Here is a 25,721-nt window from a genome sequence, read left to right as displayed (position 1 = left end):
ATGGACATGGATGTTATGCAGATTTGTGCTGTATGACTGTGCTGTACATCAACCTTAATGTATGTGTGTGTGTGTGTGTGGGTGGGTGGGTGTGTGGGGTTAGCTGGTGCAGGAGGAGAGGCAGGTGTCTCGTCTGAAGTTGGAGCTCCAGGCTGCGGAGGAGCAAAGGGTCAGGCTGTCGGCCCAGGAGTCTGACCTGAGTTCTGAGAACCAGCGTCTGCAGGGCGAGCTCAGCCTGCTCAGCCACAGGCACAGCAGCGCACAGCAGGAGGTACACCGCTACACACACACTCTCTCTTTTACTCTATAATCACTCCTCTCCCTCCCTCGCTCTCTCTCTCTTCCCTCTCTCAGTCTCTTCACTCAGAGCACTCAGGGCCTACTGCGGTAGAAAGAAAAAAGACCTGACCTGACCCCTCTCACCTCCACTGGCCTACACATTCTCAGCAGATAGAGGACCATGACTTACTTAACTCCCAGTTAGCTTCAGCAGCCCCCCATAGCCCCGTGTTCACGTGTGCTGTAGCAGCAGCAGGAGAGAGGTGTTGTGGCGTGGGCGAGTCGGTGAGGGAGTGCGGACTGCACTGGACCTGGGTTTGTTTACTGGCTGTGCCAATGCTGGGTTTGTTTACTGGCTGTGCCAATGCTGGGTTTGTTTACTGGCTGTGCCAATGCTGGGTTTGTTTACTGGCTGTGCCAATGCTGGGTTTGTTTACTGGCTGTGCCAATGCTGGTTGCAGGTTGCTGGTAGGGATGACGCCGTGCTGAGACTGACCGCTGAACGGACCGCAGCACAGGAGCGCCTCAAGTCCACTCAGCAGGAGGTGAGCTTCAGCCTGTGGTTCTGACACACACACACACACCATATGCACACACACACAAACACCCAACACATCCTTCTTACACATATACCTCTCCCCCGCAACCAAACACACACCCATACACTTACACTCACCCCACACACACACACACACACACACACACACACACACACATACCACATACACACACGAGGCTTGCCTGGAGGGAACTCTTCCTTCCCACTGTCATAATGAGAACTTCACCAACTGAAAACAAATCAAATCAAGCTGTCTGGTGCAATGAAGCCCAAATTCAACCATCATGTCTAAAAGTCTGTCTCCAAGTAAAAAGAAGTGATACTTTACCGGTGCCAGGCAGAAACACAACAAACGGTCTTTAAAAAGCATTTTTAATAAGATGCGGCATTGAGTGAGTACCTTGAAGGTGAATAGTGTGAGTGTGAGACTCAAATCAAACATTCCCAACTGTAAAGAAACTGGCGGCGGCGGGAGAGCGGGCTGAGAACGAGAGAGATCAGACCAGCTTAGAGCTCATGCTAATGGCCCCCATAGAGTCCTCCACACATCCCACAGTTCCCCTGGGCAATCCACAATACACCTGGGTCCTATGCACAAGGGAGGGTCAAGGACAGTACACACCGAATGTTTATGTGTGTTTGTGTGTGTGTGTTTGTGTTTGTGTGTGTGTGTGTGTGTGTGTGTGTGTGTGTGTGTGTGTGTGTGCACAACTGCATACAGTATATGCATCTCTTGGTCCTTTGCACACATAGTTAAAGAAAAAGGAATGGCTCAGTACTTTTTTGTGCAGCCCTGCCTCTGGTTGTCTCTCTGTAGAGTTCTAGGCACAAACTTTTTGGATAAACCTGTCCGTGGAGAGAGTACATGCCAGAGCTGTTTTATTTATCCGCTCTCAGACCGGTCAGTTATTTGTTTGCCTGAGTGTCCCAGTGTGTTATAAATGGGGACCGGCCTGTCACTTCAACGCTCAGAGGAGGTTTTGACTTCCTTGAAAGATTTTTTTTTTATTTCTTTCTCTTCTCTTCTCTTCTCCCTCTCTCTCTCCCTCTCTCTCCCACTCCTCCCCTCTGCCTTTTTTGTAGTGGATTTTTGGGTGGGGGAGAGGTAGGGGCGTCGGGTGAATAATGCATCTGAACCTGCCTCGGCGCGCCGCTTTTTTATCATTAGCATGCAGCCCCAGTTATCTGCAGAATACTTACGAGTGCTGCTGAAATGTTTGTGATGTTATTTATTTATGTTGTCCTCTCAATTATTCATTTGTTTATTTATTCATGGCAGAACTAACTGCAATTGGAAAATTCATTTTTGCTGAAGGGCATATCACCCCCGCCCCACCCCCCCTCCCCGCCACCAACAACACCCCCCCTCGCCCACACACACACACACACACACACACATAAAGAGAGGAGGGGGGCACATCAGGCTTGTTAGTAATTGCTTTACGTGGCATTTCCTAAGACTCACAGGGAGATGTCATTTTAATCCGAGCAGACGGGTGCAAAGAGAAGGAGAGAGGGAGAAAGAGACAGAGAGAGGGAGACTAAGAGAGAAAGGCACAGAGTTTTGCTGGGGAGGATGAGACAGGATGAGTTTATCTTTCCCCTCTTCTCCCTTTCTCTCTCTTTCTGTGTGTGTGAGAGAGAGAGTGTGTCTGTGTGTGTGTGCATCAGTTCTTTTTAATAGTTGGCTCTGTGAGAAACCAGTAGAGTAGACATGCTGGGGCCAAACATGCACTGAAATTACAAGGGATCAGATAGGACTGGTACAAATAGGGAGCTACAAGTCCTCTCCCAGACAGCAGCAGCAGCGTGCACAATGGGCTTTGATGGCAGCGGCGCGGCTGCTCCTGGCTCCTCCTGGCTGCTCCGCGCTCCCTTGACTACCTCTCTCCGTGTTGTTTGCTCGCCGCATCGTCTGTAATTATGTGGATGGGAATTGGGTTTAATTTCACACTTTTGCACACACACACAGTAATTAATCCTGCTGGATGATAAAGTCCAGCAACATGAATGCTTTGTGTTTGTGCGTGGGCCAGTGACGGAGGTTTGGGTGAGGTGCTCTTTGTGCGCGCACTCCTGTATCTATTATAAAGGGCTATTTTCTGTACCAGTCATATGACTGGCTGACATATAGGGCCAGATGTACTAACGCTTTTGCGCCCACTTCAGGCGTATTTGTTTCGCAACTTGCGAGGTATGACCATTGCGAGGTATGTACAAACAGGCCGCAATGAGGTAAAAGCGCAATCTGCCTGTCGCGGGAGCTGAAAATGTCTAATTGCGCTTTTCGTGTCATGCATATGCATTCATGGGAGGATCCAGGGGAAAGTTGGAGTTTAGCGTAAAAAGATGGGAGGGGAAGAGTAAAGAGCGCCTAATTATGTATTCCGCGGTATGTACAAAGACTGCTCCTGAAAGCGCACGTCTATTCTGCGCCTAAATACTTGCGCCTTGTAAAAGCAGGTGTTAATCTAAATTGAAGTTCAATGCTTCAATAAGAGAACCGTTCAAAGACAACAGAATCGCTATTTAGAGCACCAGTTTTGCAAGTCTTTGTAGGCTACTATCAAAAGCAACATTAACTTTCGTTGGCCTTTCGGATGTCTTACTTTCACTTTCACGTCATTCACTTAAACTTTCCTACTTGCTAGATTTGACCAATTTTCCATAGCCTACGTTCACAAGTAGTTTGACTAGAACTACTGATCTTCATTATCTCCCTGCTCGTTGACATCTTATCATCTATGGTATTATTTCATGATCGCTAAACGTTTGATTCTTGTTAATGTTGTCATCAGTTAACTTCATTCAACTGCGCTTGTAGGCTCTGCCATTCAGTTGTGGACGTTCGTAAATTGCGTTTATGGGCGGAGAGAGGCAGAGAAAGGCGCAGTTTACACCAAGGATTGAACGATTGATAAATACGACGGAAACTTGGGTCTGTCAGCGTTCGCAGTCTGCGGTTTGTCCATGGCGCTGATAACGTTACGTTCGCAAATGTACGTACATCTGGCCCATAATGTTTTCTATGTATGTATGTATTGCATGTGTGTATACAGTATATGTGTGTATATCTTGATTTGTGTCTTATTTCCATGCCACTGTGTGCATGTATATCTATTGTATATAATTTATTGTATGGGTGTTTACCTGTGTTTATGTGGTAAACATAACGTGTGTGGTTTGTACAGTATGTGGTATGTAGTGCTTTGGCCTATCTGGTCGGCATATGTGTGTAGATATGTGTATTCATCATTGTGTGTGTGTGTGTGTGTGCAGCTGTTGCAGCGGGTGGAGGAGGTGCAGAGTGTGAGGGAGGAGGTGGGGAGGCTGCAGGAGGAGCTGAGGAGGGCCCAGGAGGAGCGGAGCCAGAGGGAAGAGGCACTGAAGAGTCAGCAACTCAAAGTCCAGCAACTGCAGCAGGAGAGAGAAGACCTACTCACAGAGGTCTCACACGCAAACACACACACACACACACACACACGCACACACACACACACAGGTCACACTCAGACTGTCACGCACACACTTACTTAAGCTTATGTATACAAACTTTAACAAGTGCACAGTGCTCTAATAAACGCTACTTAGCCACAGTGCTCCATCATAAAGCCAGGTAAACACAGAGAGGTGTTCTTGCTGCAGATTGCTGTTATAAAAACACATTGCTGTTATAAAATAAGTCTTCACTGACGAGTGAGTGAAACTCAGTGACTCTCAGTAACTCACCCTCTCCTGCTCTCCAAGTTTGCACTGGACAGGCATGCATTCATTCAACTATTCGCATTATCCTTTGACATGGTGCATCACTGACACAAATGTACACTTTCCCCGCATTTTGAACATGCACACATATGACCTTTCACTCCTAATGTAAGCACACAGGGTAGTACACATACAGTATTCAGCAAATTCTCATATGCATCTACACTATTGATACACATCACACTAACATAACTTGTCCTCAGACCAAACCACATAGTGGTCAAGGTCCCCAGTCTCCCTCCTGTGTTAATAACTTCTGAACTGTATTGCTGCATGGGGGCCTGGCCATGCCACTGTACTGTACTGTATATAATATACGTAGAAGATGCTAAATGAAAGCCAGTGTGACCTAGGCAGCCATGCATGCTTTGGTTCTGCTTTCTCTGTTCCAGCAGCCTCCGTCAGGCTCTGCGTGGCGCCGTGGAATTCCAATTAGTTTCATTTAATTAGCAGCTCTCTGCTCGTGGCAACGTTCCTTCATTTATTTTAATCTTGTTTATGCACCTTGATTGTTTCACAATATAGCTTTTTTTAATTAGGCGAGATTGATTAAATTGCATTGATTCTGCATCCTTATTAAAATGAACCTACCCACCCCCTACTCGTTCCCTGCCCCCCACCCCCCACCCCCTTCACTGATGTTATTTTTCATAATTAATGGCACTCCACTCAATCTGCCATTGTGTAAGTATTTGTGTGTGTGTGTGTGTGAGTGTGTGTGTGTGTGTGTGTGTGTGTGTGTGTGTGTGTGTGTGTGTGTGTGTGTGTGTGTGTGTGTGTGTGTGTGTGTGTATTTGTGTGTCCATGTTTGTTTGTGTTTGTTGATGAGTGTGTATGTGTGTTGATGCCTGTGTGTGCGTGTGCGAGACTGTGAGCTTGTATTAGGGGAGGGTAGCGTATTTTGTTATGGAGGTGAGGTTTGTCATTATTTATTGGGTCGGCTGTCAGAGGCTGCTGTTGTGACGGCTGCTTTATGCACACTGATGAATCCTGTGGGGATTGATGGGCTCGGTTCAGCCCACAATGCACCAGCAGCAGCAGCAGCCCTGCAGCTCACATGAAGAAACACACAAACAGAACTCTACACCACCCTCCACACACACACACAGAGAGAGGGAGAGACACACACACACACACACAGACCTTGTTCTCGACCAACTCTCTCACTCTGTCTTTTCTGTTTTCTATCTAACCTGCTGTCTAGTCTATCTCTCTCTGCACAGTGTTCTCACACTACTGTAACAACTGCACCCCAGTTCTCTTTTTAATTCTGATTGATGACTCAGTTCATCTTCTGCATAACTGCCCCCTTTGCCCCCTCTGCCACCACCACTAACCAGCTCTCTACACAGCACACACCACGCGCTCCCACCCACCCCCCACTCTGCCTCCACTATGAAAATGATATTAGAAACAAAATGAGATTTGAAATTTTATGTTTGACAAGCGACTTGATGAAAGGGTTTCATTGCAGAGCCTGATCCATGGAAATTTTATGCTAATAATACTGCTGGCCAAGCGATCTAGTTGGAAATTAATCAGTGCTAGGGCTGAGAGAGAGAGAGAGAGAGAGAGAGAGAGAGAGAGAGAGGAAGGCTCTATAAACACCGCCACCCCACACCCCTACCCCCTGAATCTCATCAGAAACAGCCATGGGGTGTTGTCTGTCTGATGAGGTCGGGGGAGAGAAATAGGGAGTTAGAAAATTACACTGCAGCTTAGCACTGATTGATGCAGTAATGTATGCAGCCATGCAGCGCACCAGTGTAATATGGATTAGGTCTCTCTCTCTCTCTCCCTCTCTCCATCTCTCTCTCTCTCTCCATCTCTTTCCTATCCTCACAAGCCCTACACAAGATGGCAAGACGGACAGAATTACCCTTCCCTCCTGTACCACTTCTCTCTCTCTCCTCTCTCTCTCTCTCCTCTATATCCCTCACTTCTCTCTCCATCATCTTTGCTTCCCTTTTTTGTACCCTGTGTAGCTCACTCTGCTCCATCAGTCTGGTTTACTTTTGCCCTACGTGTGTTTGTGAACGTCTCAGACTGTTAAAGACATGCTGAACACACCGAAACACACACACACACACACACACACACACACACACACACACACACACACACACACACACAGTCATTCATTCTCATCCTCCCACACATGCAGGGGGGCAGGAAACATCAATGCTTCGCCGTCTCTAATGGAGTCATTATCAGATTTCAGTCCTTTTAAAACAACACAATTAGTGACGTTGTCTTAATGATGGTCGCAAGGTAAATGCAAAGCAATCCGTTTCCAGAGCCCACTCTGCTGCCACCTCCCCCGTCCTCAGCCGCTTGCACAAAGACCTCCTCCACAGGGCCTGCAACCAGAAGAATAAATCACAGAGGAAGTTAAATCACAAAACCAATATGTGTGTACTTCTGTGTGTGTGTATGCACATGCCCGCCTGTGTGTGTGTGTGTTTGTGCCTGACTGCCGGCATCTGTATTTTTTTCCCCTCCTCAACCGTGTTACAACTCTGTGTGATTTATTATTTTTACCCTGCGAGACATCTGTTACATTGCTCCTTATTTTTGTAATGCATCATCAGTGGGGGGGGAAAAATAATATTATCCCATCTCAGATATTGTGCTCTGGAGGCTAATAATCTAATGTAGAGCTGGTGTCATTAAACTGCCATGCTGAGGCTGCAGGCACAGAGAGAGGTTGCTCTGTGCTGTTGGTAGTTTGTCTGGGTGTCCATATTGTTGAGTGCCCCGTGTGTGTGTATGTGTGTTTGCGTTTGTGCATGTTCTTAGATTGGCAGATTTTAATTTCTGTGTTATTGTGTTGTTTTCATGCTGTCAACAAACTATAAATAAAGTAAACTCACTATAATTAGATTATAAGTGTGTTAACTGCAGGAGTTGAACCCATGACCCCCTCTTTCTGCTAGAACCATCTGCCTACCTTGGCACCAAAAGAACAACTGTGTCTCTGTGTGCCAGTTTGTCTGCCTGTTTGTATAACATTTACAGTGTTTGTGTTGCATACCCATGTGGTGTGTGTGTATGGGGGGTGGGGGGCTGCAGTTTATGAGTAGTGCACCTCAAGGACTCTCTCACAGCCCCTTACTGTGTGTGTGTGTGTGTGTGTGTGTGTGTGTGTGTGTGTGTGTGTGTGTTCCCCCGTGGTGCTGTACAGGGTGCGAGCCAGCAGGAGGCGCTGTGTGAGCTGCGTCAGTGGCAGGCAGAGGCGCAGGCCCAGCGGGAGCGGGAGCAGCAGGAGGCCCACATGCGCCTGCAGCAGCAGCGCGTCGCCACCGAGCGACTCCGGGAGGACCTGGAGACAGCGCATGGACAGCTCCGGGACGCCGAGGAACAGGTGAGACATGCAGAAAAGGTCTCGCTACGTGGGAGTGGCACGTTAAAATGACAAGCTGAGGCTAGATGAGGAAGAGGCAGAGGGGGTTGAGAGAGATCACACATACATGCAGGAGGAGGAAGAGTGAAAAGGTTTGGACCACAGAGAGATGAGGTGAAGGAGTTGAAGTTCAAAGAAAACACTAAGGGAAAAAAAGCAGCAAAAATCTAGTGCCAAGCCTAGATGATGGCTGAATGAGACGTTGTGTGGTGTTGATGTTGTTGTTGTTGATGTTGAACTTACTCCCTCTGAACCCCCGTGCCTGCCCCTGACTGTGCCCGCTGTGTTGACAGAGCGCGCAGAGGGAAGCCCAGCTGCGCTCCCATGATGCTGAGCTGGCGCGGCTGAGGGCAGGCCTGATGGAGGCCCAGAGCGCTGCGACCGAGGCGGAGGTCAGACTGCAGCCACTCTCCCACTCCCTGGAGCTCCACCAGCACAAGTACCAGGCCTGTCTGGGCAAGATCGCCCAGCTGGAGAGCAGCCTGCAGGCCAGGGAAGAGGACCTGAAGGAGGCCAGGGCACAGGTTAGATGCCAGACCACCTCTGTGCCGCCGCCCACTCAGTGCTCGCTGGGAAACATGAAACGCAGCACGTCGATATTCAGCCCGAGAGAGAAAAGCTGCTCTGTTTACTCTCGATTCAAATGAATAGAGGCCTCGTTGACACTCTAAAGGTCATGATCTTACTTGAGACTGTCAAGTACCAGCACAGTATATTGGGAATGACATTGATGCATGAAACACTAAAACTTGCGCACATTTAATCATGAACTACATGCATGAGCTACATGCTGACAGTGCTAAGGCAATACTCACTTTTTAAAGCACGTTTTGCAGGTTATATGTGCCATTGAGAGGGCAATTTTTTTTCTTTGTATATTTAAGATGTATCATGTCATTCTGCATCTCGTCACAGATCGGTGAGCGTGACGAGGAGGTGCTGCGTCTTCGTGCCCAGGCGGTGGCACTGCAGGGCGACCTGAAGGCCCAGAGCACCCAGTTGGAGAGCGGCGACGACGCACTGAGCGCGCTCAGCCAGAGCCTGCGCCACACTCAGCAGCAGCTGCAGCACAGCCGGCAGCACGCGCACGAGTGCGAAATGGTCATCGGCACGCTCCGACACAGCGTCGCAGACCTGCGCAGACAGGTCAGTTCACACGCAGACTCATTCTGTCAGGTGTCTGGAAGAGTTTGGCACATGAAATGGAATGGAAGTTTGGGTCAAAAAGTGGATGTTTTTCTCAAAGTATGACATATGTAAAAAATAACAGGTTACGCTATACTTGACAGTATTGACATAAGAGTGACATGACACTCTCATGAACGTGTCTTAAACAAGTCATAAACGTTTATGACATAACGCTTCTGTCATTAAGTGTCATTAGTTTTTAACAAGTTAGGGTTAGGGGCTAGGATTAGGGTTAGGGTTCATGTGTCATGACAGTCTCATGTGTTCATGACAGTGTCATGTCACTTATGTCGATACTGTCAAGTAAAGTGTTACCAAATATCAATATCAAGATCAAAGGTCAAAATCTCAACAAAATACACACATCCTACAAAACTAATAAAGAAATACAGAACCAACATTCGAATGGAAAAAGTCTGGAATTTTATTTAGGAAAAGGATAGGCACTACTGGTACACACACAAACATTATTCCATGGCACAATATCCACATTTCAGTCCAAACCTCTTCTGCAGACATTAGTGTTCTGTGAGCTGTGCACTTCCATGTGTGCTTTGTTCTGGGCACCTGTGCGTTTCCGTGTCAGGTGGCCCCCGGCGGGAGGCATGTATCGGGCGGGTTCACCTGGCCTGTGGTGTTGTAGTGTGGATGCACCTACACGCCTCGGCACCAGGGCACGTTTGTAAGGCTCACAGCACACTGAGTGTTCTCAGTGATCTCTATTGATCTGCGGGCCATCGATCGGCATCCGCTCTCTCAAACTCACCCGGCTAACACTCACAGGTGTGTGGATATCTGAGGAAGAGTGAGGTGGGGGTGTGTGTGTGGGGGTGTAGAGGGGGTGGTTGGTGCCTGCCAGCGATTAGGGATCTGGGGGTTTCTCTTTTTGGCACGATGGATCTGGATTAGAACAGTTAGCTGCTGAGATAGAAGGATTGGTGTTTGTGCAAGACTGAAGTTGTTTGGATGCGTATGTGTGTGTGTGTGTATGTGTATGTGTATGTGTATGTGTGTGTGTTTTGGGGGGATGGGGGGAGGCTGCTGACAGGGTGGCAAGGCAACCAGGGGGAGCGCAACAGCTTGGTGCACGGAAGAACTAAAGTGGAAAAGCATGCTGTGAGAGCGGCGTGGCACTGGAGCTCGCTCACAGCTCTGTGGCACAGCCGCCTCCATCTGTTGAAGACCACAGGAGGTGTCAAGCCACCGCTGACCCATACATACTTATCCCTCCTGTCACTCACTCTCTCTCTCTCTCTCTCGCTCTCTCTTTCTCTCTCTTTCCTCTCCTCATGTCTGTTTGTCTCTCATCCTCCTTTTCACCCCCTGCACCCCACCTGTGCCCTCCCCCCTCCTGCTTCTCCTGTACTCTGCTCTCCATTAGCGACTCACACACATGCACATGCAAACACACACACACATACACACATACACACACATGCACATGCAAACACACACACACACATGCACATGCAAACACACACATGCACACTATTGATTCCTCTGTTCTCATGCAAACCCTCAGAGCCCACACCAACTGGCCTGGGTTTATGTCTCACCCTTAGCCGTCATCTACACCAGCCCCCACCCCCCTCCACACACATACACACACACACATACATTCACACACATATACACATACACATACAGACAGTGTGCCACTGTGTTGAGCTTATGTGTGCGTGCATACGTGTGTGTGTGTGTGTGTTTGTGTGTGTATATAGCAGAGCAAACTTCTTGTTAGTCTTTTTCCTGTCTACAGAGAAAGAAGTCAGAAAGTGCTAGAAAGAAGCGAGGCAGTCAGACACAAGCAAGAGGAGTGATTGGGTTTAACAAGCCGATCACGGTGACGCTGATGCGTGTTGGCTCGCCTCATCAGTGCCACCTGATTTTACGGCATCGCCGCGTCTTCATCCTCACCAAGAACACCACTCTGCTTTTTACAAGGCTTTATGAAGCTCCACTCAGATGCCAAATAAAGTTTGTCTTGCAAGCAAGTGGCGCCAATAAAGAACTTACAATGCTGGAAAACAAAGACAGATGCTTGTTTGCTTGTGTGGACATGCTCTCATAACCCAGCAGCCCATTGATGAATATTTGATGATATTCACTGCTGGGAAAAATGATCCTGTCTGGTTTGAGAGCTTATAAAGCTTTATGTTTAAGTTTCTAAAGTATTCTATAGATGTATTAAAATCAATAGATATGCAGACATGCACAGTATTAAACCTGAAAATATGTGACCAAGAGTTTTTTTCGCCATTAAAGTTGGGTCTGTGAAGAGAGGGGATGTTTTGTAGGCAGATCATTTTGCCATATTGCTATTTTGCCAACAGAACAGGAAAATATAATGTTCAATGACTGTACAACATAAAATACTCTGACATAACAAGAAGAAATATATTATCAATAAAGGAACATCAAAAATGTTTGCCTTGGTTTAAGATACTGTCATCTTATATTTAACCTTTTGCAGTGTAACAAATGCTTTTGAATTTGACTGTGTGTGTCTGTGTGTGTGTGTGTGTGTGTGTGTGTGTGTGTGTGTGTGTGTGTACACCAGGCTGAAGAGCAAGAGGAGGCTGTGGTAAAAGTCCAGGCTGATCTGTCTGTGTACAGAGCTACTCACACCCACCCCGACACGGACTACGACCATCAGCTGAGCCGTGTACAGGATCTGGAGCAGGTGGGTCTGCACTGGGATAGAGGGGACTGATATTTAGCAGACACTTGAATATAAAGCAACACAGGCTCACAATAGCGGATTCGGGTATCGAACCCTGGTTGTCCGATCGTTAGGCAGCAGCCTTGTCGATGTTCCACCACACCCTCAAAGGTACTCATCCATAACAGTCAGTCACTGCCATCATGCAGTCTCCTCAATGATCTGTAACAAGCTCTAATTGGAGGGAAAACATGCAGTTGAACAAAGGCTGCAATCAGTGAACATGAAATGGCCATTGTTTGGCTTGCAGAGGCCTTCAAAGAGTTTGTAAGAAATTCAAGAACCTGAAGGTCGGCTCCCACAAAGTACGAACTGGATTTTGTCCGAGCGTATAATGCCTTTTGGTGTTTGGTTGTTAGTGTATTGATTTGCACTTTCAAACTGGTGCTAGCTTCAATTCACAGCATATAGCCTTCAGGAAGCCTCAGTCTGTTTGAGGTGCTGTACGCAAATATTTCACCATACACAAACACATACTGTGACATCAAAACAGGCTCCATAGTGGGATAGATCGTCTTCTGATCTGAGAAATGTCAGTGTAGATGTGTTGAGATGGGTTGATCCTTGAGTTTTTGCTCTGATTGAGTGGGAAGCGTGTGGTTGATGTCATGATTGCCATATTGGTTGACCCCCATCAGTTAGTTGCCATGTTAGTTGGATTGATGCATTTGAATAAGCTGTCATCTCCCTCTCCCTCGTACACACACTCTCTCTCACACACACACACACACACACTGCGGTTGCTGGCTAATGGCCTGACCTGAGGCTGGTCTTGCTATGGATAGAGAGGTGCCTCTCCGAGATGCGTAATCCCCTCTCTTTGACTAATTGTTTGTTATGTCAGTGCGCAGGGCAGCCGCGTCGCCTTTTAATGGAGTGCGTCGGGCCGATCTATCAGGGCGCCCGTCCAACGCCGAGAATGTCAGCCCCAGCCGCTCTCAACGTCACTCTCAGCTCCACGGCAACACCGACATGATTTACGGGCCGGACTGGCTCCGTTCTCCTCCTCTCCTCCTTCCTCCTCCTCCGCCTCCTTCTCCTCTCAGCTCAGGCCCCAGATTGATGGCCCCTCCGCCCGCACACACACACACCGGTCGCCGTCTCTCTCCCCGGCAACCTTTTAGCGGGCATTTTATAGATGGTTAGAGCGGCTCGTTTGGCTATTTATACATCGGTAAGTGGCCATGAAATATAGATTTGCTGTGACGTCTGAGTGTCGGCCGGCGTGGTGAGCGGCCCCCGGACGTCCGCCCTGGGTGACACCTCGTTATTTTAATGGGCCCAATTGAAGGAGGCCCAGAGTCAGAGTGGCACACAGGTCCAGCTCTCAGAGCTCTCACAGGGCTGCCAGGGATATTATTTCCTCATGTCGCTGTTGTTGATGTTGGGTGATGTTTACACACACACACACACACACACACAAACACAGACACACACTGGTATTTAAGCTGTAAGGCAGTGACCTGTTCGGTTGACAATGTGAAAAAATTGTGGGAGATCTAGTCACATAAGATATGCCCACACACACACGCACGCACACACACTCCTACGCTTTCTATATTCTTTCTCCATTCTCAGAAAAGTAAGTGTGGTGCAGAACATTCTGGACGATGACACCAACTGAAGGAATTGACCTGCAAATACACACACACACACACACACACACACACTGAGTCTTAGTGTGGATGGTAATGCAGAGGCTGTCAGTGCAGTGGCGCTGGCTGTCTGGGTGCTGTGGGCGGTTTAATTGAATGGTTAACGCGTCAGAGGCGGCCACCGGCAGATCGGATGTGACACCTGTCAGAGAGCCACTGCGTCTGCGGCGGGGACATTTCCTCCATACACTCATGCATATGCACAGACCCAATGTGTGTGTGTGTAGAAGGGGTGGGGGTGGATAGAGCCTGAGGGCCAGGAAGGTGCAGGCAGGGGGTGGAAGGGTGGTGGATAGGGGGGGAGCTTTGCTTCCTCAGGTGTGGCTCCATGGTGCCTGAGGTGGCCTTGCTCCTCCCTTAAGGCACAGCCAAAGATGTGTGACAGGTGTGTGTGTTGTATGTGTGTCTGTGTGTGTGTGTGTCCAGGCCCTTGCTCAGGCGATAGAGAAGTGTGGCCAAGCGTCTCAGGAGCTGAGCGTGTACCAGATGGAGAGGCAGCAGCTGAGGGACGAGGGCCATAGATTGGCCCAGCTCAGAGACAACAGCACTGCAGGTGAGATGGGTTCTGCTTTGTGTGTGTGTGTCTGTGTTTCTGTGTTTGTGTGTGTGTGTGTGACCTTGTTTGTGTGTGATACATGTACTTCAAAACAGGAAGCCATTGAGTATGGACTTTCCTCGGGCTGTTTGCAATATGAGGTGTGTCTAAGTGTGTGCATCCATGTGTGCTCACATCTGTTTATGTTACCATGTGACATTGGCTCTGTGTTTACTGCTTATACGGACATACACCTGTGCATTTGTGTAGTGATGTGATATCCATGTATCTGTAAGTGTGTGTGTGCGTGGTCATGTATATGCATACATCTATAACTCTGTTTGTGTGTGTGTGTGTGTAGAGGTGCTGCGTCTGCAGAAGCAGATTGGCCAAGTGCGAGAGGAGGTGCAGAGTGGTGAGCGTAGGAGGCAGGAGGAAGTCAGTGCGCTCCAGCAGAGAGTGGTCAGACTAGAGGAGCAGCTTCAGGCCGCACAGAAGGAGTGTACTCAGAAAGACCAGGTGACCAGCGCTCCTCATCTAATCTTCACTTCTGAGAATAATTATTGTTACGGTTATGAGCTTGCCGTATGATGGTATTAACTCCCACCTGTTCTTTCTGACTTCCCTGGTCACTGACATTTGCCATATTGTCCACATATGCTTGTAAAGTAGCACACAGCAGTATACTTCTTTCTTCTCACATTGTCCTATGATTTCTTTTAAAGTAAATCACTTGTAGTCGAAATACATTTGTCACACTAATTACACACTGATTATAAATTACAGACACTTCCTCATATGTCTCATTGTGTGTGAAGTGTTCATAAATGTAAAGTAAATCAAACCAGTTTGAACAGATTTCTCTCACCTCTAATTGCATTGTTTATGTGTTTGTGTTGACTTTGAGCATGTAGCTCTTCCAGTATAGCTAGTGCATTGACTGAGCCCGCCCCATCGGGTCTCCTCTCTGTGGTGTGTGCGTGTGTGTGGGTGTGGTGTGTGCGTGTGTGTGGTGTGTGTGTGTGTGTGGTGTGTGTGTGTGTGTGTGTTCCTGCAGGCGGTGAAGAGGCGCGAGGCCCTGCTGCGGCAGTCGGAGGCCGACCTGCGTGAGGCGGGCGAGCGTCTGCGGGGGAAGGCTCAGGAAGCGGAGCGGCATGCGGCCGGGGCCCAGGGCCTGGAGGCCGAGCTGCAGAGGGCGCGCCGCGACAGGAGGCAGCGGGAGAGCGAGTGCACCACGCTCAGGGCCGAGCTGCTGCAGCTCCGAGACGAGCTCAAGGAGAGCCACGCCGGAACCAGAGACATCGGTGAGCCGCACCACAAACCCCTCAGTCCAACGTGTGCCCAAGAGTCTGATTTGAGATTCACCCAAACAAAGCTGGTACTGCAGTCAATGAAAGCAAACTCTGGTCAAAGCTTTCAGAGTGAAACTTAAATAATTTAGTTTGTACTGAACCCACAACTAAAAGCAGATAAAGAAAAAATACATGACAAAAAAACAGCAGATAGAGAAGAGAAGAGAAGTTGATCACCAGGACCAAGCAGGCCGGGGGTATTAGGAGATTATTACTGCTTTAAGTAGGACTGGGAAGTCAAACAAAGAACAGTGGGGATGGATGTGCTTCTATTTCCATTTCCAGCCTTTGTAGTAAATGGATGTTGAGAATCCTGACCGGACAAATGCAATGGAGGGGCAAGGAGCCTGACAGACACAACAGCGGAGGAAATAGTCTGAGAGAGTGTCCTAATTACACCGAATGCAACAGTATTAGTTGGAGGGAAATGAAAGCAAAGGGTTAAATGTAAAGTCTGTGAGCTTGACAGCGCGATGAGTAGTAGTATACACATTAAAGCACAGGCTTGAGTGTGGAGTGTTGGACAGCCAGCTGAGATTCAGGCACTCTTTGAAGCCTTCAGTCTGTGATTTGAGTGACTGCCTTTGTCTTTTGGCACTCTGTCTCCGTCTTTCTCTCTCTCTCTCTCTCTCTCTCTCTCTTTCTGCCTTCCGACTTTAGATGAGGTGAGAAACAATTAAAATCGGGCAGGAGGGATATGGAACAGAGGGAGTGTGTGTGTGTGTGTGTGTGAGAGAGAGAGAGGCTGGGCCTCCAGGGCTGGCTTTAATAAGCCGTGTGAGATGGTCACCTGTTTGCGTGCGTTTCCCTCAGTCTCCGTGGCTTGCCCAGAATGAAACAGCCCATCAATTCACAGCCTGAGGGCACACGTCTCTCTCTCACTCTCTCTCTCTCTCTCCCTCTCTCACTCTCTCTCTCTCTCTCACACACACACACACACACACACACACACACACACACACACTCACACACACACACTCACTCTCTCTCACACACACACATACACATACATACCCTGTCAGTCACACACACACACACATACACATTTACACAGGGCACTCCAAGTTCGACACCGCCTGCCTAAAAGACATTCAAGTGGGGAGAGTGAGCGAGAGGCACAGAGGCTATAATTTTGGCCGGATGGGGCATATTGACGTTTTCTTAGCATTCTATTAGCATAGCATAACTCTGGTGTTCATTCAGCAGCAGCAGCCGCCACCCCTCGGAGCGGTGCGGAGCAGAGCAGAGGCCAGCCATGAGGGCTGAGGAGCTGAGGGAGACGGGTGGGGCGGGGCGGGAGACCCAGCTGGGAATGGGGGGTTAATAGATGCTTTTAGCCTGGGACCTCAAAGCCATTTGTGAATGTGCTGATTCCCATTTCCCCCCGAAAATATGCTTTCGGATGGTGTTTTCTGCTCGGTTAAATTAAACAGATCTCAAACGGGAAATAATCAAAAGCCCACAAGGGCTTCTAAACAGAGGGCCGTAGTTTGGTGCAGTTTACCTCAGACTTGATGCCTTGCCTCTCCTTGTCCAGGGGGGAAAAGTCACACAAAATGTATCTTGTGTATCGTACTGCTACGTGTACGGATAGTGTAAATAACTGCACATGAACCTGAAAAAAAGAAAGCACCAAAAAAATCATACCGTAATGATAAAGATTTCCACAGCAGGGTCATGCAAGTGTGTGTGTGTGTGTGTGTGTGTGTCTGTGTGTGTCTGTGTGTGGTAGCCCAGGAGCTGGCGCGTGAGCAGGAGAAGGCTGTGCTACTGGAGGGTGGTCAGCAGCGTGCCCAGGAGCAGCTGGCGGAGCGGGTGGCCGAGCTGGTGCGGGCCGAGCAGGTCCAGCGCAGGCAGCAGGCCGAGCTGAGGAGACTCCAGGAGCGGCTGGACAACACTGAGGCCGAGCTCCTCTCCACCAGGTACCTCATACACACACACTGCCTCCATTACTTTATTTCATTATGCTTAATAGCACTCTTTCCTTCCCCTCTCTATTTCTCTCCCTCTTTCATTCATTTCTTTTTCTTATTTATTTTATGTTATTCTGCTAAACACAGCTTGTCCTCTCCCTCTCTTTCTATCTCCCCCTCTTCTTTCATTCTCCTCTTCTTCCCTCTCTCTGTCTGGTTACTTACCTAATTACCTGTCTGTTCATCTGCCAGTCTGTCTACCTATTCATCTATTCATCTCTCTGCCTCTACCTGCTCTGTTTATCTCTAATAAATTCTGGCTGTTTATCTAGCTGTCTGCAATGGGTGGTTTCCGCTTACCTATCTCTCCTTGTCCGTCCGACAGCACAGACTGCGTCAGGCCTGTTCTAATTCAATGCAAATTACTTTCATCTTTTCTCTTTGATCATAATTGAAAGGGCCAGTTACAAGTGGCTGCAAATGTAAAACTTGTTGCACCGAGTGCCCTGGTGCCCCCTCAGAGGAAGCGCGGGTTCTCAGCAGACACCTCATTCAGGCTCACCGCTCCATTGTTCTCGTGCCAAGTTGTGCACTCCTGTGAGGTGGAGGGCGAGGAGTCACAGAAGAGGCTCTCTTTGAAGTGTTTCAACCTTGCACTCGAACCAGACGCACATATACACACCCACACACATACACACACACATACACACACACACACACTGTCTACACTCTCAGGCCCCCCCCCCCTCTCACTTTCTCTTGCGCACACACACACACACACACACACCTCTCTCTCCCTCTCCCTTTCTGGCATGCATGTACGTGGGTCGCTCGATGTTGCGGATCATTGGGGGTCACGGCCCCCCGTGTGAAATCAGATGTTTAAAGCGGCGTCGCGATGGCGAGAATCCGAGCGTCTCAAGCAGCACCTTGCCAAAGGTCCCCTGCTCACCGAGGCATCCGGCAGCAGTAAAACGCGCCCTCCGGTTGCCAATACACATTAGGGGGGATTTAGTAATTAAGTGATAGGCTGAGGACTAAATTGGGTGTTTGTGGGCCGGCGAGCCACCCCGAGGTCCCCGCTGCCATGCAGATAGGGGATTCTAATTGCCAGGGTTATTGATCATCCTGGCAAGGGTGTGCGCGGGGATTTCACGAGCGATCGATTAGCTGTTACTGCGGCCAGCTCGTCGATGGGAGAGAGAGAGAGAGGGAGGCTGAGAGAGAGGGAGAGAGGAGGTGTGCATTGAAGGGCTGCAGGCTCTTTTTTCCCACACACACACTAACACATATCCTGGCCACTGTTGGGGAGTGACCCAGCAGCTAACAGTAGCTGAGCAGTTTTCTGCTGACAGGTGGCCTCTCTCTCTCTCTCTCTCTCCTCACTCTTTCTCTCGCTCCTCTCTGTCTTCCTCTCTTTCTTCCACTTTCTCCATCTCTCTTTCTCACTTCCTCTCTTTCTCTCCATCTCTGCGTGTCTTTCACACACTCTCTAGGGAGTAGGTCATTGTCCTGATGGCTGCGTTGTCACTCCCACTTTACTTTTTTTCCCTTGTCCTCCCGACTTGACCTTGAGTGTGTGTGTGTGTGTGTTAACGAGAGAGAGCGAGTGGCCTCACTGAGTGGCTTCACACGCCACTGTGGTCAGGGGAGTTAATGTTTCAGCAGAGCCACTGAACTCGCTGTATATTCGATTAGCTGCTTACCCTGGCATTAAACAGGCTGTGGCCACCTTCCCTCCACTCTCCTCCCAGACGGAGGCTGAGAGAGCTGCCCGGACCCCTCCGCCTCACCGCCCAGCCCTCCTGCTCCTGCCTGCTCCATCGCTCACTCACTCTCCAGCTGAGGCCGCCTGCCTGCCCCCGATACGCCCGTCAGCTGTGTCATCTGCATCGCCCACCAGAAACCTACACATACTCACACACACACACACACGTACACATAGACAGACACAGACACACACACACGGTCGCTCACTCGGCCGTCTCATTAAATGTTAATGCCTGTCTGGGCAAATTAAAGGCAACACCTTCCGCCCACACCACTGTCACACTCATGTGTCCCGACTGACATGGTCAGATTGAGAAATGTTTAATTCCCTTTGATTTATGAAGCACAGGAGAGTGCCATTGATGGACAGGAGAGTGCCATTGATGATTTTTCCCCCTTTCTCTGCGTGTGTCTGTCTGTCTGAAATTCAGAGGATGTGTAACATTAGGGACATTATCGCTGATTACTTACAGTAAAGTGCTGATATCTGTGCTCAGACTCCTGCTTTTGTATTTTTAGGAAGTCTTTGATGCAATCGCCTACGATGTTCTAGCTATTATAAATTCCAGCCTAGCTAATGGCATAGTTCCAGATTGTTTCAAACAGGCCACAGCCCAACCTCTCTTAAAGAAACATAATTTAGAGGTTAGTGTTTTAAGTAACTATCTGCCAATATCAAAACCATTGCCATTTTTGAGCAAAGTTTTTGAAAAAGTTGTGTCTATTTTGGGCCCTCCTCTTTTCTCCCTGTACATGCTTCTGCTAGGTCGGATTATTCGTAAACATAATGTCTCTTTTCATTGCTATGCAGATGATCTGCAATTTTATCTGCTTTTGTCCCTCGGTGGTCAGTGCTCTATTACAAGGCTCAATGACTGTATCATGGATATAAAAACCTGGATGGCTCACAGTTGTCTGCAGTTAAATGCCACTAAGACTGAGGTTATTCTGTGTGGCCCTCCCAAGCAAACTGGAGGCCTGAGGGGAATCCTGGGCCCTCTTATCCCATCTATAACATGGCAGGTCAGAAATCTTGGAGTGCTTTTTGATCCGGAATTAAAATTTGACAAACAAGTCAATGCTGTTGTGAAGGGCAGCTTTTTCAGCTAAAAACAATAGCTAAATTAGTTTTTATTAATTCATTTTTAACTGCAGCAGACCTTGAGAAAGTCATACATGCTTTCAGACTTGCTTTTAACAGCCATGGATGGAAATGTGCTATACAAATTAAAAAACCTAACTTACTTACTTACTCCTGCAGGAGCCAGGTGGAGCATCTGGAGGGGGAGGTGGCGGAGGGTAGGCAGGCCCTGCTGGATGCGCAGCAGGAGGGGGTGAAGCAGCACGAGGAGGCCCTCAGGCTGGAGGTGGAGCTGGGCCGCAGTACAGAGGCACAGGACAGCCTGCAGCTCCAGGTACCACACACACACACACCCTCCACAGAGCCTCTATTACACATATCTGTCTCACAGTGCAGAAAGCCTGGATGGAGCTGGTGTGAAATGTACTACTCACTTGTACACACACACGCATACACATACACATACACACACATACATAGAATAGAAGAATATCTTTATTTGTCATTGTCACAGGTACAACAAAATTAACATATACACACACACACACACATACGCATACACACACATAGTAATACAAAATCACTATGTAAATCTAGTTTTGTATTTTGTACTGTAATGTTTGTTTCTTTGATTTGATTTTGGCACAAATGAAACAAGTATTTTCAAGTTCTCTGTGAAGTCTCTAAATGTCAGTAAAAATCCTTACCTCATGAACTTATGCAACTTTAAGTTTTTAGTTTTTAGTTTAGGGACCTTTGCGGCCTCTCTGTAACTTTCTCTCTCCCTCTCTCCTCTCTCTTTCTCTCTCCCTCTCCCTATCTCCTCTCTCTCCCTCTCTCCCTATCTCCTCTCTCTCCCTCTCCCTCTCTCCTCTCTCTTTCTCTCTCCCTATCTCCTCTCTCTCCCTCTCCCTCTCTCCTCTCTCTCCCTGTCTCCTCTCTCTCCCTCTCTCCCTGCCTCTCTCCTGTTGGGCAGCTGAAAGAGCAGGCGGATGCGTGCCGTGCCCTGCGGGCTGAGCTGGCCCAGGAGCAGGAGCAGCAGCAGGAGCAGCTGAGCTGGGCACGGGGCAGCCGCAACAGAGAGGCCGCTCTGGAGGCCGACAGGGACCAGCTGAGGACCAGACTCCAGTCTGCCAAGAGCCTGGTACTGTGGGCACCAACCAGTGAGGCTGGGGTGTCAGGATCTCTCTCTCTCTCTCTCTCATACACACACACACACACACACACACACACACACACATACATACGCGCACACACACACTGCCAAGAGCCTGGCTAGAGCCTCTGTTAGGGTCACACCCTATCAGTACACTCCACCACCTTTCACTTAAAACTCAAAAAGCAAATATCCATGTTTCCTTTTTGGGTCTGTGTGGTATAGCCTAGAGTCTTGCCAGAATATGACAAAGCATCCATGGTGCATTTTAATGACCAAACTTTATTTTGCCCAAGGTTTGGTTTCTGGGAGACTCTCACATCTTATGTTTTTAGATCATTTTCTGCAAGTGCACTTTTCACCCTTTGTAAAAGACTAAAGTCTTCTCTGAGAAACATTGTACAGACTGTTTTTCGATCCCGAGAATAAATGTGAGGAGTCATCGTTAGGGGTTACAGAGGTCATCTCGTCTGCTCCACATGACATCCATCTCTTTATGGCGAGAGAGCGGCTTTGTCTTTATCTCTCTTCTCAGTCGAACTTTTCCGTCAGGCCTCGAGCTCCCAAAGTCAATTAGTTTCCATCAGAATGTGCTCTTCAGAAACGCTGCCTTAATTATATTTTAATCCCAGCGGGGCAAAATGTTTTCAAAAAGGTCTCAAATTTGCATTAATCAGGAATGTAAAGGTTTTATTGCTACTCTTAACTCGCCAAAGGGATGTAGACCAGAAGCATGGCAATTTACCGAACGTTCATCTGTCGGAAAATTAAATCTTAGCACATTTTGATATCTCTTAGAAAAGTTAAATCAATCTGATGAAAAAGTTTCTCCGCCAATTATGGTGTTAAATTAATCCTCTTAATCCCAGTTTAATATCTGTCATGCACATAAGAGTATATCTCTCATCAGCCCACCCCCCCCACCCCTAATCCTGCAGCGGGGGCCCGCTATCTCGTCCCGCTTGTCAGATTTGATCCTGATAGCACGCTTTGATGTCCTCACTGTAATGTCGCGATGGAGGAGCCGATAGACTTGCTGTGTGCATGTGTGTGTAGCATGTGATCGTTTGATTGACAGGTGTCTGTGTGTGTGTGTGTGTGTGTGTGTGTGTGTGTGTGTGTGTGTCAGCTGAAGGAGCAGGAGCAGCTGATTGGCCGACTGAAGAAGGAGCAGGGTGTGTGCCAGACGCAGCTACACAAGCTCCAAAAGGAGCTGGAGAGCAAGGAGACAGACGCCAAGCACAGAGCGGAAGAGGTCAGAGGTCAAATGGACACCGAGCACTCAGTGTGGGGCTAGCAGACAGAACGAAGTAGAAAGATGTGTCTAGTTCAAATAGAATAGAAATAAACTGGAAGAATAGAATAGAAGGTTCACTGGTCACTCCAATGTCCTTCAAGCGTTATAAGGTCATTGTGCTTTATTGATTTGAATAAATTTAAAGTAAAAAGTTGAGGTTGGCTACAGGTCGCAAGCAAATTCTTCTCGAGTAGCAAGAGATGAGGAAAAGTCCAAAGTGCTCAGGAATTGCAGAAAAAAATGAAGGTGCTCTTTGGTGTAGGGAATACAAACGTCATTTGAAAAAGGAGGAAATCCAAGGCACTCTTCGTATCCAAAAATGTATAAAAAGCCTTTATTTTACATGGCTATGTCACATTTAAAAACATAAACTGGGCAGCAACCCATGCGTAGCGGAACAGATAGCCTTTTTCAGGGTATGGTGCTCAAACAAACAATTTTCTCTTAAAAGGTTAGCTAATCACAAACACCTGGATAACACAGGAAAGGACTTCACAAGAGGTAATTAATTCCCAGGTAAACAATACAAGAAAAGGCCACTAGGTGGTTATATCCCTTAGGCTAGGACACCAATGAATACAAGAATCAGAACCCCATTAAACAAAAGAACAATTACAGAAAAGGACTGAAGTCAATATCTTCATTTAGTCCTGGATATGTCATGGCCTGCAAATGGTATATATAAAAAGTTTCTCTTTGTAGTAGTAGTCTTAATCTGTCACCACCCCTAATGTTCTTTTTAATTGTCTTTAGACCTTCAACCATTAGACCTTCTGGGTTGCTGTTATGTGCATTATAGAAATGTTTGGCCATTGAGTAGTCAACATTTCTTCTCCAGTAGTTTTAGCCTTCATCTAACTATCCAGTGCTCCTGTTCCCATCCTCCTCATCCTCCTCCTCTTCATCCCTCTCTGCTGTGGTGTGTCCAGGTGTCCTCGTTGCAGGCCTCAGTGAGCCAGCTGAGGCAGGAGCTGGAGCAATTGCGGGCCAGCGGGCGTCAGGAGGTGGAGGAGGCGTCCGCCACCCAGAGGAGACTCCAGGAGCTGCAGCTACAGCTGACCTCTGCACAGGGCTCCCACAGAGAGAGCATGGCACTGGTCAGTGCACTCACTTCAGTTCAGTTGAACTCAACACCCTTTATTGGCATGACCACTCCTAAGGATATAGTGTTGCCAAAGGTGTAGTGTAGTAGTATTTTGATGTAGACAAATCAGATCAAAACATGAAAAATATGGAATCAGAGAAACACATGTTTGTGTGGTTAAAACATAAACACAGACACACACGCACACACACACACACACACACACACACACACACACACACACGCTCCAGTGCACCTCAGTGAAACAGTTGCAAGTATTAATGTGATGACCGTATGACATTAATGTGTATACCGTATTTTGATTTGTGGGCATTGAAAAGTTTGTAAATACACCAGGAGTTTAATTTAAATAATACTTGCCTGATGGATGCTACTATACCGCTGCGTCGACGTTACTTCCGTGATTTGGGAAAAGCCCCTAAAAGTCCTGGCAGGAAGCATGCATAAGGATGTAGATCCAGGAATGCACTAATATTTTGTTCGTACTAGTACCAGTTTGCAACCAGGGTAGGAATTTCACGACGGCCATGGCCGTCGTAGCCCCTTGCATTGGCCGTGAAGCCCGTTTGAAAATCAGAGGTTTACAGGCCACGGTGGCCTTGGTGCCCCATTCTTTCAATATTCTGCTTTGCGTCCTACTAATAGCGATTTTTAGCCTGTGGCCTGTCAAAATAATCTTAGCATTCACAGCGCAAATTAATTTAGTCTTTTACGCAGTGGAGAAAGTGACAGCGCAAGAAAGTGCGTCCAATTAACCCATTCTTCTCAGTTGAACTACTCGCGAAGTAGCCTATACATCACACAGACATCACAAGTATCACATGAAAGAGCCTTTTCTCAGCTTTTAAACAATGTTAGCCGATAATTGCTGTGTTGAACGGTTCGCGAGAAAAGTAGGCCTAAATATAATTCAATTTAATCATACATTCTACTGAAGGTTTTGCGTCCCATGATCTCCCTACCCATTCATCTCGGTGGAATACTTCACGAACCCTTCTTTTAACACATAACAAACCATATATCGGAATAAACAGCAGACCTTACCGAACACAAAAGTGTAAAGCAGTCCCCTGTACAGTTAGCCGTTCCAGAGTAATCTAGTTTTGAATTTGCAGTAAATTTCGACATGCATGGATGTCTCCAAATTTGGGCTTTGCGTTTTACAATGTGTTTAAATTGTTCCACATGATTTCATAACGGGCCAAATACAAAATAAATGTTACAAATATCGCCTAGATATTGGTAAATCATAGGACAGCTGACTAAGAGTTTGTGAAAGCATTTGATCACAAAATGCATGCATCTAGGCTATTTGAATCTCTTAAAGCTGAGCTGTGCTTAAATTGTTCAATACATGATTTCATAACAGGCCAAATATAAAATAAATGTTATATATAGCCTAGATATCTGTAAATATTACATGATCAGATGATTTACAGTTCTATGTAATATGTCATGTTTCATTTTTTTGTAATGTTTCATACAGTGATGCAGGTCTACTGCAGTGAATAGGCTAAATACAACTTTGATCATTTTTATAGCCTACTACTGTATAGTTAACTTTGGCCTTGGTGCCCTGACATGTGGCCTTTGTGCCCCCACCAAATATGCCCAACTGAAGGCCAAGTGGCCTTGCCCCCAGAATGGTGAAATTCCAAGCCTGTTTGCAACAATTATTAGTTAACACTAAGTTGTAAACACTTCGGAAAAAAATATTAAAAACTGGATATACCAAAAAATGTTGATGTAATCGCTTCCTGCTAGGACTTTTACGGGCTTTTCCCAAATCACGGAAGTAACGTCGACACAGCGGTATAGTAGCATCCATCAGGCAAGTGTTATTTAAATTAAACTCCTGGTGTATTTACAAACTTTTCAATGCCCACAAATCAAAATACGGTATACACATTAATGTCATACGGACACTAGGGTGAAATTACT

The 25,721-nt window shown here is 47.5% G+C and overlaps 1 protein-coding gene across 1 annotated transcript; it reads left to right on the top strand.

The window, feature by feature from the left end:
* Positions 1–20,642, top strand: pmfbp1 (polyamine modulated factor 1 binding protein 1). Its single transcript, XM_076286638.1, has 15 exons — positions 1–12; positions 104–271; positions 741–824; positions 4,118–4,285; positions 7,788–7,967; positions 8,300–8,530; positions 8,922–9,152; positions 11,755–11,877; positions 13,998–14,124; positions 14,468–14,625; positions 15,164–15,410; positions 17,191–17,380; positions 19,126–19,251; positions 20,403–20,556; positions 20,619–20,642. The coding sequence occupies exons 1-15, from the start codon at positions 1–3 to the stop codon at positions 20,640–20,642; spliced, it is 2,223 nt and encodes a 740-aa protein (XP_076142753.1).
* The last annotated feature ends 5,079 nt before the right edge of the window (positions 20,643–25,721 follow it).

Source organism: Alosa pseudoharengus, unplaced genomic scaffold (genome assembly GCF_046254945.1).
Source record: "Alosa pseudoharengus isolate Yale_2024_CS ecotype anadromous, Long Island Sound unplaced genomic scaffold, YU_APseudo_1.1 YU_APseudo_1.1_scf_16, whole genome shotgun sequence".
Lineage (NCBI taxonomy): Eukaryota > Metazoa > Chordata > Actinopteri > Clupeiformes > Clupeidae > Alosa > Alosa pseudoharengus.
The sequence above is the reverse complement of the archived record's forward strand: the minus strand, read 5'-3'. Positions and strand labels throughout refer to the sequence as shown.

Bases quoted from the DNA above. Each gene is read 5' to 3' on its own strand.
- pmfbp1 (XM_076286638.1), top strand. The intron at 11,878-13,997 runs GTGGGTCTGCAC...GTGTGTGTCCAG, and splicing joins GTGTACAGGATCTGGAGCAG to GCCCTTGCTCAGGCGATAGA. The intron at 19,252-20,402 runs GTGTCATCTGCA...TTACTCCTGCAG, and splicing joins CCCCGATACGCCCGTCAGCT to GAGCCAGGTGGAGCATCTGG.